Source organism: Gekko japonicus, unplaced genomic scaffold (genome assembly GCF_001447785.1).
Source record: "Gekko japonicus isolate JY-2015 unplaced genomic scaffold, Gekko_japonicus_V1.1 scaffold1180, whole genome shotgun sequence".
Lineage (NCBI taxonomy): Eukaryota > Metazoa > Chordata > Lepidosauria > Squamata > Gekkonidae > Gekko > Gekko japonicus.
Genome location: NW_015162515.1, coordinates 285126 through 302243, shown reverse-complemented (window position 1 = coordinate 302243; position 17118 = coordinate 285126). Strand labels below are relative to the sequence as shown.

At 43.6% G+C, this 17118-nt stretch overlaps 1 protein-coding gene across 1 annotated transcript; it reads left to right on the top strand.

Annotated features, from left to right (window-relative positions):
• The first annotated feature begins 5146 nt into the window (after positions 1-5146).
• Positions 5147-9923, top strand: LOC107106118 (14 kDa phosphohistidine phosphatase-like). The gene is made up of 3 exons (XM_015406209.1): positions 5147-5380; positions 8018-8142; positions 9709-9923. Exons 1-3 carry the CDS (start codon positions 5152-5154, stop codon positions 9799-9801), a joined length of 447 nt encoding a protein of 148 aa, XP_015261695.1. The 5' UTR covers positions 5147-5151; the 3' UTR covers positions 9802-9923.
• The last annotated feature ends 7195 nt before the right edge of the window (positions 9924-17118 follow it).

The window sequence follows — 17118 nt, the reverse complement described above, 5'->3', positions numbered from 1 at the left end:
CAAGAATTGTTTTTGCAAAAAAATGGAAGGTAGACAGTACCCCCTCTAAAGAGGAGATTATCTATAAAGTTTTGGATATAGCAGAAATGGAGAGATTAACCTATATTATTGAAGAAAAGAATATGGAGAAGTTTGATAAATATTGGTGGAGATTTTATAACTGGTTGAATAAATTGAAGTATGGGATTTGTGAATAGAACAGGCATATAGGTTGATGCAACAGGAGTTGACTTAAATTTATGTGAAGATATCTGCTAAAGGGAACATTGTTAAATTGTTAATCTTTTTTTTTCCTTTCTCTTTTTTTGTGTATGTATGTATTGTGTATGCATTGTTTTCTGTTGTGTGAATTCTGAAAACTAATAAATATAATGGTTCAAAAAAAAAAGTGGCAATGGTTTCCTGGGAGGATGCCATCGAGCTGTGCCCACGTGGTGTGAGTAGCTCGGGAATGGCAGTGGGGGTGGTTGGAGCGAAGCGGGGAGTGCTGTTGCTCTTGGGGTCAGCAGGGCGATGCTTGGCATTGCGGAGAGACGGAGCGGTGCGGTGCTGCTCTCGGGGTCAGCAGTGCAATGCTCGAGCTCGGGATTGGTGCGGTGAGTGGTGCTTCTCGAAGACACTCGATGCTGGCAGCGGTGGTGATTTCAGCGTGGCAGCTCACGGTGATGTCCAGAACGTGGTCTCTGTTCCAAGAGAGATGAATCCCATCCTTGTTGCCAGTGAAAAGTACGCAGACAGAGAGTGATTTCAGTTCTGGCAGTTCTCTATCCATGTACTGTTGAAGCCTAGCTTGTAGGATCTTGAGCATGACCTTGCTAGCGTGTGATATGAGTGCAATTGTGCGATAGTTTGAACATTCCTTGGCATTGCCCTTCTTTGGGATTGGAATGTATACTGATCTTTTCCAATCCTGTGGCCACTGTTGCGTTTTCCAAATTTGCTGGCAAATGGAGTGCAGAACTTTAACAGCATCCTCTTCTAAGACTTTGAATAGCTCAGCTGGAATACCATCACCTCCACTAGCTTTGTTGTTAGTAATGCTTTCTAAGGCCCATTTAACTTCACATTCCAGGATGTCTGGCTCAAGGTCAGTGATTATACCGTCGTGTTTGTCAAGGACATTGAGGTCTTTCTTGTATAGTTCTTCTGTGTATTCTTGCCATCTTTTCCTAATCTCTTCTGCTTCTGTTAGGTCCCTACCGTTTTTGTCCTTTATCATGGCCATCTTTGCATGGAACGCTCCCTTGATTTCTCCAATTTTCTTGAAGAGATCTCTAGTCCTTCCCATTCTATTGTTTTCTTCTATTACTTTGCACTGTTCATTCAGGAAGGCCTCCTTATCTCTCCTTGCTGTTCTCTGGAAATCTGCGTTCAGTTGGGTAAATCTTTCCTTTTCGCCTTTGCCTTTCGCTTTCCTTCTTTCCTCTGCTATTTGTAAAGCCTCATCAGACAGCAACTTTGCTTTCTTGCATTTCTTTTTCTTTGGGATGGTGGTAATTGCTGCCTCCTGTACAATGTCACGAACCTCCGTCCATAGTTATTCATGCACTCTATCAAATCTAGCCCCTTAAACCTATTCTTCACCTCCACTGTATATTCATCAGGGATCTGATCTAGGTCAAATCTGAATGGCCTAGTGGTTTCCCCAACTTTATTCAGTTTAAGTCTGAATTTTGCAATGAAGAGCTCATGATCTTGTTTTTACTGACTGGATAGAGCTTCTCCATCTTTGACTGCAAATTATATAGTCAATCTGATTTTGGTGTTGCCCATCTGGTGATGTCCATGTGTAGCGTCGCCACTTAGGTTGTTGGAAGAGGGTGTTCGCTATGACCAGTGTTTTCTCTTGACAAAACTCTGTTAGCTTTTGCCCTGCTTCATTTTGTTCTCCAAGGCCAAACTTGGCTGTTATTCCAGTTACCTTTTGACTTCCTACTTTAGCATTCCGGGTGCCCTATGATGAGGAGGACATCTTCTTTTGGTCTTAGTTCTAGGAGGTGTTGTAGGTCTCCACAGAACCGGTCCACTTCAGCCTCTTCTGCATCAGTGGTTGGGGCATAGACTTGAATTACTGTGATGTTGAATGGTTTGCTTTGGATTTGGACCGAGATCATTCTGTCATTTTTGAGATTGTATCCCATTACTGCCTTTCGCACTCTCTTGTTGACTTTTTTCTACGGTATTTTTCTTTTTTCTATGGTATTTTTGGTCACAGTAGTAGATATAATGGTCTTCTGAGTTAAATTTGCCCATTCCTGTCCACTTTAGTTCACTGATTCCCAAGATGTCAATGTTCAGTCTTGCCATCTCATTTTTGACCATGTCAAGCTTGCCTTGATTCATAGTTCTTACATTCCAGGTTCCTATGCAGTATTGTTCTTTGCAGCATCGGACTTTCCTTTCACCATCAGACACATCCACAGCTGAGCGTCCTTTCGGCTTTGGCCCAGCCGCTTCACTCTTTCTGGGGTTACTTGTACTTGCCCTCTGCTCTTCCCCAGTAGCATATTGGACACCTTCCGACCTGAGGGGCTCATCTTCTGGTGCCACATCTTTTAGCCTTTTGTTACTGTCCATGGGGTTTTCTTGGCAAAGATACTGGAGTGGGTTGCCATTTCCTTCTCCAGTGGATCACACTTGGTCTGAGTTCTCTGCTGTGGCCTGTCCGTCCTGGGTGGCCCTCCACGGCATAGCCCACAGCCTCATTGAACCATGCAAGCCCCCTCGCCACATCAAGGCAGTGATCCATGAGGGATCATTACTTTGACATATTTCTTCCTACACTGTTCTTCCCCCAATTCAATCCAAACAAATGGTGACCTGGTGACCATATATACTTAGCTTGTTATTGCTGGTTGGCATATGTCAAAACATCTTCATTAACATGTATGCTAATTTGCTGTTCACCTATGTATATATGCTGTATATATGAACTGTTAACTTCCATTTCAATGTATCTGAGGAAGTGTGCGTGCACACAAAAGCTCATAGCTTGAAAAAAAACTTTGTTTGGTCTTAAAAGTGCCACTGGACTCTAACTAAATTGTTCTGATATTTTAAGTATTAGCCCATGTAAAAACACCCCACGGACAAAAAGCACAGCAGTGAGAAAAGCTTAAGTTTAGCTCTTTCCATGCTGTGCTAATTTTCCAGTTACAGTGTTAAACTGCAGTGCATTCTACCTCTTCAGGACTGTACCACCTCATTGTGCTACAGGAGAAGACCAGACTTTGGCTTAGCAATGCATATCCAATGTATATAAGTGAAATTTTGTCCCTTAAGGAATCTGTACAGATGGTAAGAGGGTCACTGTGATAGCTCTTCATTCTCACATACACTTTATTTTTTAAAAAGTTTTCTGTTTTCTATGCATGTTCCAAAACCTTGCAGAACATTAACACAGAGTTGGTTCCATTAAAAATTATGGGTAAAATCCATAGTGAATTTTAATCAATTACATTGCAGTGGAAACTACCCTGTTTATGCACTTCCTTCTTTCCTTTATGTTTCTTGTGTCTGTGCACAGCATTCAGAGTAGATGGGAAATACATACATGCCTCTCATTTGTGGTTGTACTGGTTGACTTGGGTTGGGAAGACCTGGATTGAAATTTGTATTATACAGCTCACTGGAGGAGCCATCACTCAAACCCAGCCTCATTTACCTCACAGCATTGTAAGGATAACACAGGCAGGAGCACTTTGCAGAAAGGGAGTAATGAAAATAGTTTAAATACAAACAAAATAAAAATAAGAAACATCCCCTGTCTGTTTCATTCCCATTTTCTCTGTCAGCACATTTTGGTTGGTGGAAAATAAGAAAGTTATAAATCACTAAAGACGGGCACAAAATAACCCATTTTTCCCTATTCAATTGCTTCCAGTAAGGGCAGGGTGTTTTTTTTTGTGTGTGGCAATATTCACCGGTTCTAAGCACCAGCACCTTTGGGGAGAGCCTCTTCCAAGTTCTAAGGTGTGTCTGGGTGGAACTCAATACAGACAGGTATAGGAGCTGGGCAACTTTTTTTTTTTTTTTTTTAACAAAAGGATGCTGGTAAAGGGCATCTTCAAAATATTGCCTTTTGAAAGCGTTGGGCTCTCAAAATGCTAACTGTAGCTGCAGGGGCAGATTAAGGCTCACTGGTGCCCTAAGTGTTGAGCATTCACTCCATCTAAAACCATGTTAAACTTGAGACCTCAGGCGGATTCTAATCTGGAACAACACCATTGGCTGAAGCATAATCTGTAACCAATGAAATGTAAGAGTCTGTGCTGGAGGGAAGACAAATGATTGGGTGTTATCTCTGTAACCTGATTGGATGTTAACTATGTGAGGGCGTGGCTACCCCAGCCCCGGAGATCTGTTGTTTGTGCCGGCTGTCCTGTTGATGCTGTGTGATCTTTGGAAGTTCTCCTTCTCAATAAAGCTTGTTGACCTTGAGTTGCATCCTTAACAACACTAAGCACTGACCCATCTTGGTGCCCCCCACCTTTCCACACTGACCCCCAGTCCATTTTAGTCTTGACCATTCTGACCAGATATGCAGTGCAGGTTGCAGCCATTCAGAAATGTATTCATAGGATCACACCATATACGGTACAAACTGAGCTTTTTGCCCTTCCCCCCCAACTTTGTGGTGCCCCCTTTGGCCCTGGCGCCCGAAGCACCTGCCTGGTCTGCTTCGTGGTTCATCTGCCCCTGTGTGGCTGCACCACGTCCTCCTCCCAGGGCCACGCTGCCTCCCTAGGGCTGCACTTCGCCAGGGCGCAGAGAGTCCCAGCCGGAGCGCTGAGTGGGGGGGCAATGTTCCCTCTAAGCTGTGGAGTCCTGTGAGCAAAAATTCTACCTTGCGAGCTCCTGGCATTAAAGTTGTGAGCGAGCGATTTGGCTCCTGCATGAATTAGTTTGTCCTGGAGCCACATCCTTCCTGAGCTGAGACAAAAAAAGTGTGAGCTGGAGGCTAAGAAACTGTGAGCTGGCTCACACTCACTCAGCTTAGAGGGAACACTGGTGGGGCAAGGCACCAACGGCTAGACCAACGGCGTGCCTGGCAGGCGGCGCCGCGCGGCCCCCAGCCGCCCTGCCCTCGTCTTCCCGCCCCCTCCCTCCCTCGCACCCAATCGACGGCGCCCTCCTGACCCAGAAGAGCCAATGAGCGCCCCGCGGCGGCGGCTGTGTGCCTTCGAGCTCTGGCGGGCTCGGAGAAGAGGCCTCTTTCTCTCCCCGGGGGCGATGGCGGCGGCCGGGCAGCTAAGCGCGGTGCCCGAGGTGGAGATCGACCCGGACGGCACCTTCAAGTACATCCTCGTGCGAGTGCAGGGCGAGGCCGGCGGCCAGCACCGCGATCTCGTCAGGGGCGCCGCCGCCGCCGAGTTCCACAGTGAGGAGGAGAGGGCGAGGGGGGGGGGCCCGGGGTGGGGGGGTGTGCGTGCACGCATAGGTACACATGTGCACGCACACATAGGGTAACGCGTGTCTTGTGTGTGTGTGCATGCATACAAACCTACACACAGTCTGCATTGAGAAACGGGCACCCACAGACAGATACGTCGCACGTATGCATGCCTGCAGTGCACACACGTGTGCGCTTTCTCAGTGTAGTCGCCCACACAAACTATGTATTGCGTTCATATGTCCATTATTTATTCAGAAAGTTTTTATGCCTGTCCTCCAGGGAACCGGCCTGAGGCAGCTTACAAAATGCAGGTGGTGCACATACCTACCTCTTATTCTGTAACTCCAGAATTAAACCCAAACAAATGGTAACCCTATAAACCAAGGTTGTTATTCCAGTTTGGTCCTTGCATCTATTAAGCACCATTTATTGTGCTTATGGTAATTTGCTGCTCACCCTCTCAGGGGTGTCAAACTCATTTGCTAGGAGGTCCGGATCTGACATAAATGTCACTTTGTCTGCTGGGCCATGTGTGCCATCAAATGTAACACAAAGTACTTTGTGTTGCATTTTCTGGCACTCATGGCCCGGCCCAACAAAGTGACATTTATGTCAGATCCGGCCCTCGTAGCAAATGAGTTCAACGCCCCTGGATATGAATGGAGTGGTAACTTCGATTTCAGTGTATTTGAAGAAGTGTGCGTGCCCACACAAGCTCACACCTTGAATAAAATTGTGTTGGTCTTAACAGTGCCCCCACTGAACTCGAACTTTGTTCTGATACCTTACTCTGTGTAATCCACCTTGAGTCCCGGTGAGAACGATGGACAATAAATAACATAAAATAAATACTTGCAGGCTCCAGCCACTTATGAACCGAGCGAGGGTGGCCTTTTCCTCTGAATACCAGACTAATCTCAGAGGGGTGGCTGTGTTATGTTGCAGCAAATATAGCTTTGAATAAAACTCCGTTGGTCTTAAAGGTGCCACTGAACTTGGATTGGAGTCTTATGGCAGTCTAAATACAGAAGTTCTGATTTCAGTATCAACTTTTGAGGATGAGCCCAGTTTTCCAGGTAGAATGCTAATATAGGAACTCCAAGTGGACTCTTCTCCAGTGCTCCCTCTAAGCTGTGGTATCTTGTGAGCAAAAATTCTACTTTGTGAGCTACAGCCATTAAAGTTGTGAGCAAGCAGTTTGGCTACTGCATACATTAGTTTGCTCTGGAGCCATCCTTCCTGAGCCGAGACAAAACTGAGCCAGAGGTTTGAAAACTGTGAGCTAGCTCACACTAACTCAGCTTAGAGGGAACACTGTGTCTTGGCCCTAAAAAATTATGATGGAGTAAAATGTTCCCATGTCATGAGCGGTTGCGGGAGTATGAGGTGTGTTCCCTTAGGTGTGTTGTGATGCTAGTGTATTGCACAAAGTGACTGTGCACCTCCTGTAATGCACTGGATTTCCAAAGCAGAGGCTATTCAACAGATAGATCAAGGTGGAAATGGGAGCCCTGTTGGTACAAAAGCTCAAAGGAATAAATTGGTTCTAAAGGAAGCTATGGGACTTTTTTATGCTCTTGGGCACCAGCATGTGTCTATGCCTGAATATTCTTTTGAGCACTAGAGATAACTCCAGCACTAGAGATAACTCCTGTAGTCATCCCGTTTAAACCTATATGTCCATGTTTTGAGAAGCCAGACTTGTTTGAGACGGGTAGAAAGTGGAGGCAAAAAAGAGAGCTTGAAAAGTTTGTATGGCCATTGAGAGACTGTGCAAGGTCTTTTGGAGATGGTTTAGGATGACTTTTATACTTATTTAAATATTTCTATCCCACCCTTCCTTCAAGGAGCTCAGGGACAGCGTTCTCTCTCATTTTATTTTCACATCAACCTTGTGAGGTAGATTAGGATGAGAAATAAAGACTGACCTTTAGTCACACAGTGAACGTCTTAAGAAGTTGAACATTGTAACCACTACCACACTGAAGACTCTGCCTTGCAGTGCAGACATGTGTTTTTCTAATACCATTAGTGGGCTCAGAAGGGTGTGATTCTATTTTGGAATTCTTTGGTAGTTTGTTACCCTGCATTTGACTTTGCTATAATATCCAGTGGTAAAAAGAACTGATATTAGCATTGTTGCTCTTGCGCACTGTTGTAGACTTCACCACCTTAGTTCTGTTTTTCTTGTTATTTCACACCAATAAAAAGGTCCTTTGCAATCTTATTTATTGATCTTCCCCACTATTATTCTCAGTTTACAAATGAAGAGCTGAGAACAACATGTCCATCCCATGAAATTAGGCTCTCATAATTAAACTCAGCTCTGTCCGCTGGATTGCTCTGTGTTTCTTTACAGTCAACCGGCTGCAAGATGAAAAACATTAGTGTTGCTTTTTAATAAACTCTGGCCTCAGTTCATACTTCGTTCTGGCACCAAAGTGTACAAAGGCAGTTTGTGTAATTAATATGGATGGTAAATGTCAAAGAAGCCAGAATTAATTGTAGGTTTTCCTACTGCTTCAGATATTTAAACTTTCACATAATTAAAAAAAACGTAATAGTGCTTTATCTTTGCAAGATAACTTTTAATACTAGTTATGAACTATTTTTGTTTTGCAGATCACATATTTGAAAAAATAAATCCTGAAATGGAGAAACTAGGGTTTGTATGCAAGTGCCTTGGAGGAGGAAAAATTGAGCATAATAGTAAAGAAAAGAAAATCCGTGTATTTGGTCTTTCTACAGTAAGTATTGACTATCATCATGACTAACATTGTTCACTGAGAGAGATGATGTGGGTGTCTGATAATTTAGAAAAATGTCCTTAGTAGTATTTAATGGGAGAAGGAACAAGGTAAGAAACATACTTTTGTATAGGTACGTTTCTGCCATTTATATATAGCTTTTACCAGGGCTTTTTTTGCAGAAAAAGCCCAGCAGGAACTCATTAGCATATTAGGCCACACCCAACAGCAGAAACCTATTAGCATATTAGGCCACACCCCACACCTTCCCTTGGCTTGCCCAGGCACCCCGCAGCTGTCTTCCCTCTGTAGCCATGCACGTGCAGAAGTTTTGGCTGTAGTGGGGGTGGCCAACTCTGAAGCCAGCCGGGACTCCGTTCCTGTGAGTTCCTGCCCAAAAATAGCCCTGGCTTTTACAAAATCAAAATATTGTTTAGTGGCTTAATTTATTGTATATTCTACTAAGAAAAGAACTATAGTTGGTAGCAAAAAGACATTATGTATAGACAATAACACTGTATTAAAAAATTCTCAGTTAAACACTAACAGAAGTCCTGTGCAGAAATCAAAGAGCTTAGACTCTGCATACGATCACACTATAAATCCTTTAATTTTACATGTTAAAATTATAATTTTATAGTAAAACTGTTGTAACAACTCATGGCAAAAAACTGCATCCTAAACAAGTTATTAGAAGGCATCTTGAAGATGTGCCATGGGTTCAGACCATAACTGGTTGAAGAATGGTTTGCTGAAGAAAATAATAGTCCAGCATCTGCCAATTTATACTGAGCATTATAGGTTATTAATAAAGAGTCTAGTTGTCCCACAACAGGAATACTTCTAACATCACATATAATTACAAATGCTATGGTCACTGATTTCTACTCAGGTTCCTTTTGTTTTCTGTCTCCTCTACTTCTGTACTTTCATTGAGAGTCAAATTTGTCTTCCTCAGGCTCTTGCAAATATGCCTCTTTTTGGTTGCTGCAGGGGTAATGCCATCTCCTTTCCCAAAGCTCATAGGTTGCCACTTCCAGGGACTGTCAGTAGTCTAATTTCTGGCAGCTCAAATACCCATAGGCATCCATGTGGAAAGGGAGCAACTAATGTTCTAGGAGCACCAACGATGCTGTGTTGGGTCTGAGATCAGTACATAATACTTGGAATCAGAGGTGCCTGCGTTGAATTATGTAGACTCCCTGTGATAGTTTAACAATGTAGTGCTCCCTGCCGTTGCTCTCCTCTTTGAGGCTGGATACAGAAAGACTTCCTGCCTACCCCCAGATCTCATCTGTGTTCCACAAACGTGTTTATAAATATTTGTAAGAAAGGATGTCTTGTCTTGGTGAAATTTTGAATAGTGAGAGATGTACATTTGTTTTTAAAAATAGCAACAGGAATCCCCAGCTGATCCAAAATATAAGATATCCTTAATTGAAAAGTTGATAGGAGCGTAGGCACCACCTTTCTGCTTTGAACAGGCAGAACCAGGAGCGGCATGTAGTCTCTCTTTCCTTGGGAACTACAGGTTGTAAATGGGCAATTCTTGCTTTTGTCTTTCAGGGATATGGAAAAGCTGATCACGCTGTGACAGTGGAACTACTGAAGAGAACCTATAAGGACTATGAAATTAGTTGGTCAGATGACAAGAAGTGAATCGCTGCTACGGTGTATTTTGAACTATGATGTCAGTCCGTTTTCAGCATAGCGTGGACTTACATCACAAAGTACAATCGAGCAAATTTCATTTTTGCTGAATAAAAAAACTTGAATGTAAAGCTGTTTGCAGTTTGATGAATATATGTTTGCTATTTTAAGACTTCGTTTTTACTCTTCAAGTTTTTGTTTTTCAAACCTTAACCTCTTAGACGCTCCTGATTATAGGATTGCCAAGTGGCCTGGAGAGATAAAAAATATTTTATGCCTTTGATTGAGACTTAGTATGTAGGAATGGACAGCTGAAGCTTTTCATGGCTTGGAGGTAGCATCCCATGAAGCCTCTGTTGAACAGACAGGACATTTCTTTTTGTTTCCTCCTAGCCAGTTGGCTACCCTACGTAAGGGTAGATGCGTATGTCTATCTGAGGTATTAATATATCTTTTGCTTTTGTATACGCACACTCTTGAAGATCGGAGTACATAAAAGAAACTTTGGCATTCTAGCTGCTGGTCTAGGTAAATGCCCAGGCGTGTTTTGGGAGAACCAGATTCATGTGGTCTCTTGACACTATATATATATATTGGGTTCTTCAGCCCATTCTGGTTTGCTGGCAGGAGAATTCTAAACTGATCTAGTCATCCTGTAGGGAGGGTGGGGCGGGGGGGACAGGTAGATTCTGCCTCTTTCAGTGGGAAAAATTTTGCAATTTAGAGCGCAAGACGGCAGTGCCTGGGTATGTTCTCAGTTGATGTCTTCAAAATCTGTCACCACCCATAAGTGGCCTTACAGTTATTGCCTAATGGGGACTCTTTCAGGTTAGGTTCATTGATGTAGGAACAGTTTAACAGGATACCTCTTAATCTTGATGCTTGTTTTCCAGGTTGCGTAGCATAAGCATCAACAGCAGCCCAGTTGCAAAGTCAAGAGAAGGCCAGGGGCAGTTCTCCCACAAAAAAGGTATTTGAAAGAGCAGATCTACATCCTTGCTTTGTGTAGACCTGAACAAGGTGCTGGCATCCAATAATTTTAAAACAAGAATATAAATGGAAGGATGCTACCTGTAACACATCTTCAGGGATTAATTCTAGTTTAGGGTTTAATGTAATTATTAGAATGTGCTAAGTACTCACTGTAATGATTTCATGTTTTGGTGTGTGTTTCTTTAAATGTTTAGTGTGACTGCAGTACTTTAAGGAGAGTGATAGAGGGAGGCAAGTGTGGTGTAATTGGCTGATGACTGAGAGTGTGGGAGGAGGGGGATTCTGTGTGTGATGTTGGAAGAGAGAGCATAGTCTGTGTGACTATGGGAGATTTTGAGTCTATTCTGTGTGAACAAGACTAACAGTTTAGTCTGTGTGAATATGAGTTTTGAGTCAATTCTGTGTGAACAAGACAAACTGTGTGGCTATATACATATATGAGAGAGAGAGAGAGAGAGAGAGAGAGAGAGATTAGACTAAGTGTCTATGCCTGTCAGAGTGGAGTTTTGGGAGTTTGAGAGACTGTGACACCAAGCTTTGCCAGTTATATTTACAAGTTCCTTTCATCAGCAACAGTTCAAATTAACCAGAAACCTATTTTGATCTTTATTAAATAAATAATTTTTTGTTTAAACTTATCCCAGAAATCAGAATAGTCCTTCCTCAGGGCCACATAGTCCTCTGAAGTGCCCAGACCCTAGGTCATTCTACCAAAAGAGAGATATTTGGAATTTTTAATTCCTGGTGGCAGCAGAAATCTACCAAGTTTATGTACACAGAGAGTGTTTTAAAGATTAAAACAGTCCCCCCAGTAAGAAAGGACCCCACACTCACATTAGACTCATAACAATTTTATAATCCACTTTGAATTTCAGCAAGAGCCCCTCTCTTGCTGAAACTCAAGGTGGATTACAAAATTAAGTAAGCAATTTTTTTCTGTTCCAGCGCTTTTGAATGCAAGGAAAAAAAGCTTGTGGAAAAAGTTGGCAGATTTTCCTTTCCTTGCCCATCCCTCAGCAACCTTCTGCAGAAATTTTCTTGTAAACAAAATGCATCGCGGAATATGTGAGAAGGGAAAATCTGGCAAAACTGCATCTCCTCTATCTTCCATGGACAGAGAATTTATTCCACCACTGGCCAAAGAGGGAGGAGAAAGCCATGGTGGCCAGTTATCCCTTCCAACTGCCCAAGAGGCTTCCTTAGGAAAGATCTGCTCTTTCAAAGGCCTAAATTGGGTTGTTATTTCTTATTTCTTTAGATAATGTTTATGCTTCTTCTCCAGGGAATCTGCTGGAGGTGGCTTACAAAATAAAACAGAATAAAAACGCTAAAAAACCTGATAGAAAACATCCAAACAGAGCACAAAACCACAGATTAAGCATCTTTAAATGAATACTAATTTTCAGACTAAAACATGCTATTAAAATGATGGTAAAACGTTTGCCTCTTAACCAGAAGCCTGAGTGACCAGAAACAATTTGGCCTGGCATCTAAAAGGGTGTGTGTAATGAAGGTGCCAGGCAAGCCTCAAGGGGGGGAAGGGTGAGGTGCCCCTGGTCTCTGGTTGCCCCCCACCTCAGCTCTGAAGGCAGGGAAATGGACCGTAGGGTTTCTGAGGCAGGCCTTTATATACAGTTCCTGTCATCCACAGGACTTGGAAGCAGTTCTCTTACTTAGATCACACTTTTCCCCCGTTACACACAGAAAAAGACAACTTTCCTTCCTGTCAGTAGCTGCCAAAATAACTGATGCCCCATTGTTGTCCTACTTAATTACTGGAAGCAATAAACCTATGCTGATTTTCTTTTAAGGCAGTTACATCCGTGAGTAAGATGTTTAGTGAAGATAAGGGAAAAGCTAGCATAATAGGATGGACTAGATGTAAAATAACTTCAGGGTTTTCAGGATGGGCCAACTTTCTATTTTTAGGACAGCGGGCCATCGGGCAGCTGTGGCGAGCTCTCCATGAAGACACTTCACAGCTTAGAGGGAACATTGGTCCCCACCCCCCAACTTCAGACAATGGTCCTTTCCACACTTGGATCTCGTCCCTGGTTATATCAGAGTCCAACTCGGGACACAATACCTTGCATTTATCCCTGGTTATAACAGTATCCGTTTATTCCAGGACAAGTGTGGGGCAAAACCGGGGTGACCTCAGTATAATGTGGAAACAGAAAATACTCCAGAGCAAACTCATTGATGCAGCAGCCAAATCACTTGCTCACAACTTTAATGCCAGTAGCTCACAAAGCAGAATTTTTGCTCACAGGACATCTTTTAAATTCATTTCAATCCTGCTTTCCAGGCTTGTTTTGGAACTGAAGTGCTTTGGTTCCCCTGTTGGACAGCCAACATTAGGAGAAAGATCAGGGGAATATGTTGCCATTTATTCTCCCAAATCAGTGATTTTTCAACCTATCAGCCATGATGATTGCGGTGTGGTGGTTGCAAGCTGTTCTGCTTCTGCACCATTGTCATACCTATGGTACTACAAGGCTCTGTTTTATCTCCCATTATATTTAACATCTACCAGAAACCCCTGGGAGAGAGCTCCAGAAAAATGACTCTCTAACTCGCTTTTACTTTTTAATCTAATCTAGTGGAGAGTCTGACTCAGTGTTTAGACTTTTAGGTCAGAATAAGCACTAGAAGTGGCTCCAAAAGCCGACTAGTGGCAGTGTGACAAGCACTCTGTTTTGTTTGTTCTTGGTGTTCTACATCACCTACTTTCCAAATTGTTTTCAAAGGCAGTGGAAAATATTTCATGCTGTAGCAATTGATCCAAGAAGTTCCACAGATGTAAATGACAGTTACTATAGATCTAGTCCTGCTGAAATCTAAAAGAGGTTTGGAAGTTGGGCTTATCTCAGGTTGGGAATCCTGGAAGCCAGGGGTCATTTCGTGGAAAAAGAGGTGCAGGAGCTCATTAGCATAACTCATTAGCATATGCCACACCCCCTGGCACCACCGGAAGTGTGTCAGAAGGCAGCACCTTCTGAAGCTCAGGCTTCACTGGACTGTTTTGGATTGCTAGCTATTGGGGGGGGGGATTACGCAGATCTGTCCTCGCAGAGGAGGGAGAGCTTGTACCTGAATTAATCTTGGTCTTAAAGGTGCCACTGGACTGTTTCGGACCAGGGGGCCGGGGGAAGCTCTGCAACTTACCTGGCTGCTTCTTGCTCTGACTGAGGGTTGCTGGGAGCAGGGGGTGGGGGTTGTTGCATGTGCCCGCCCCCTGGGCTTTTTACTGTCGGAGCTCCGCTCCTGTGCGCTCCTGCAGGAAATTACCCCTGCTGGAAGCAATTTGATAACATGGCCCTGACATGTTTTTATTTAGAGGGAAACTGTACATAATTAAAGGTTTTTAATAAAAGGTGCGCCTAAGAAAAAAGCCTAGTTAAAACGAAGTGGAGATCAGCAAAAAGATTGTACTTGCCATATTTTTGGTGTTTGAGAGAACAGTGCCAACCAAGAAGAGAAGTATGAAAAGGAGGGTAGGACCTGCCTCTCTTGACAACTCCTGTATTATGGTTTACTAAGAGTAAGGCCCATTGTGGGAAGAAATACGAGCTCTAGAAGGAAGCTCCAGGTGAGTGTCCTGGCTGTGGCTGGTGGGGCGGCAGAGGGAAGGGGAAAATAGAGGGAGGCAAGCCATGTTTATTTCCTTCTCCTTAGCTATAAGGCAGGGCTGTTTCAAGTCATTTTGCTGCGCCAGGTGGGTAGTATGGGAGGACAGCCTCATGGTAGCGGGTATGGTTCCCTCCACCCCTGACTTATGTTGAATTGTGGTTATGCAGTGGCAGCTAAGGTAGAAAAGCACCTCCTCCTATGCCATGTCTTCTGGGTTCCAAGGATCTGGAAAGCGGTTCCATAGCCAGTTACAGGGTTGCCAACTCTGGGTTGGGAAATACCTGTAGATTTGAGGGGTAGAGCCTGGGGAGGGCAGGGTTTGGGGTGCAGAGGGACCTCAGCAGGGTATAATGCCATAGAGTCCATTGCCCAAAGCAGCCATTCTCTCCAGGAGAACTGATCTTGGAGATCTCCAGGTGCTGCCTAGAGGCTGGCAATACTAAGGGGAGGGCCAGACCTGTAGAATTTGAGGGGTAGAGCCTGGGGAGGGCAGGGTTTGGGGTGCAGAGGGACTTCAGCAGGGTATAATGCCATAGAGTCCACTGCCCAAAGCAGCCATTGTAATAGCTGGGAAATTTTCTGCAGGGGAAATGATGTGCTGTGGCTGGGGAACACAGTGATTTCTGGGAGATCTCCAGGCCTCACAGGGAGATTGTCAACTCCAGTGACTGTTTAAGGGAAGATTGGGATATGTATTTTGGCAACTCCAGTGACCGTTTAAGGGAAAATTAGGATATCTATTTTACCTCAGGACACATTCAATGACTTCCAACAGCAACAACTGTTTAGAATGTTAGAGGCAAAGGCCAATCAGGCCACATATGCAAATGACCTCTGTGTTCCGACTGGCTACTGGGGGGAGAGGAACAGCAACCTGTTAAAGAATTTTGGAGGCAAGACTCAGGAAATGCAGCCAGTGGCTAGGGACAGCTTCTGAGTGACAGATCAGAGAGCAAACAGATTTGGGAGCGTGTAGAATGTTCAGGAGTCCACGACCAAAACAGAATTATTATATAGAGACCCTGAAACTCTTGGTGGTCTTTAAGGTGCGAGTGGACTCAAACCTGTTTTACAGTTGAGTCTGTGGTCTTTAAGGTGCGAGTGGACTCAAACCTAACTGTTTTACAGTTGAGTCTGCGTCATCTTGTTGGTTCACTGTTAGGTACTAGGGTGCTAAAGAACTCAGATTAACACTTGCCAGATTCTTCTGCTCCCGAAATAGCTGCAGCCTGTGAAATAGATAGGGATTGATAACAGCAGCTCTTAGCTATTGCCACTGCCAGCAGTGCTTCAGACATGACCAAGAGCATCCCAGGCCAAGCCCTTGATTTACCAAATTGAAGAGACCCCCATCAAGGAGTAGACCAATTTCCATCCTTTTGAGCTACCAATGTAGTTCTAGCCTGAGACCTAGGCCAGAGGAATGTTGAGATTATGTAGAACATACTGGAGGTACATAGCTCTTTACCCACTTCCTCCACAGAAGGCAAATTGGGTGTGGGTAATAGAGGGCATGATTATAGGCAGCATAGCCTTTTTGAAGGGGTCGAGCCATTCATAGTATGGCAAACTGATGTCTTCCTTTTAATTGTAATTAACAATTTTGTTCATAAAACCTGAGCATTCCTCTCCCTTTACTAACCAAATGGGTCAAACAGTTGTTGTCAATAAATGCTTGGCCAGTTCACTTATCAAATAATGACTGACATGAAGATCACCAAGGTCTTTCCACCTTACATCTCTTAGATGCACTGATTACATCCATCCAAACTTGTACAGTTTCTGTGACTTATGTAGACATGAAGTCTAGCATTCTAAATGTATAGGAGTCTAGTGGCACCTTAAAAGATTAACAGGCACAAGCTGTCATGGACTAGAGTCCACTTTATCCACTATAGTGATGTTCAGACTTGGACCTTGAATGGAAAATATCAAAAAATATTTTACCACAGGTGGCTGGTACAACAAATTTACAAGTGGTATACCTTGATTTATTTGGTGTAGAAGTCAACACTATTTTACCCTGCTTATTAACTACTTTGAAGTATTTAGCTAGGATTGCTTGAAAGTAATGGGCCAGATAGACCTTTATGCATTGATCACATTAGGTCTGTAAACAGCTGTTAGAGTGTATACATGGATCCCTGACGAATAAGAAGAGAAAAATACCAGTGTAAAAATAACACCAACCTCAGACATCAGGACACAGGGTAAGTAAGAGAATAGCTATAGTTTGGTTTCATTGGAAAAGCTTGTGGAAGAAACTGGTAGAACTGGTGTGTCCGCTCACTCCCCTTACCCTGACAATCTGCTGTTTACCCTGGAAATCCTCTTTAAAGCTTGAGAGAGGCTCACAAACAAAATACACCACACTAATGTGTGCTAGGAGGAGGAATCAGGTAAAGACTGCTGCATGCTGACTCTTCCACTGACTCCTTCCATGAGCTTTTCCAGTACATGCAACCCATCAGCTGGGCCAATTTCAATAAGTGACAGCAGGCAGCCTTTGAAGTTTACAAGAACCTAACAAAATACCCAGAAATGGTGTATATCCTGCATCAAATAATAATGAAAAGGAGATTCAAATCATATTCAGAGCGGACTATTTCATGTGGAGGAGGGCAAAAAGCTCCAGCGTTCTAGAAGGGAAAGCATTCAGATCAGATCCAGAAAAAGAGCCAAGAATGAGCCCCTAGAAAG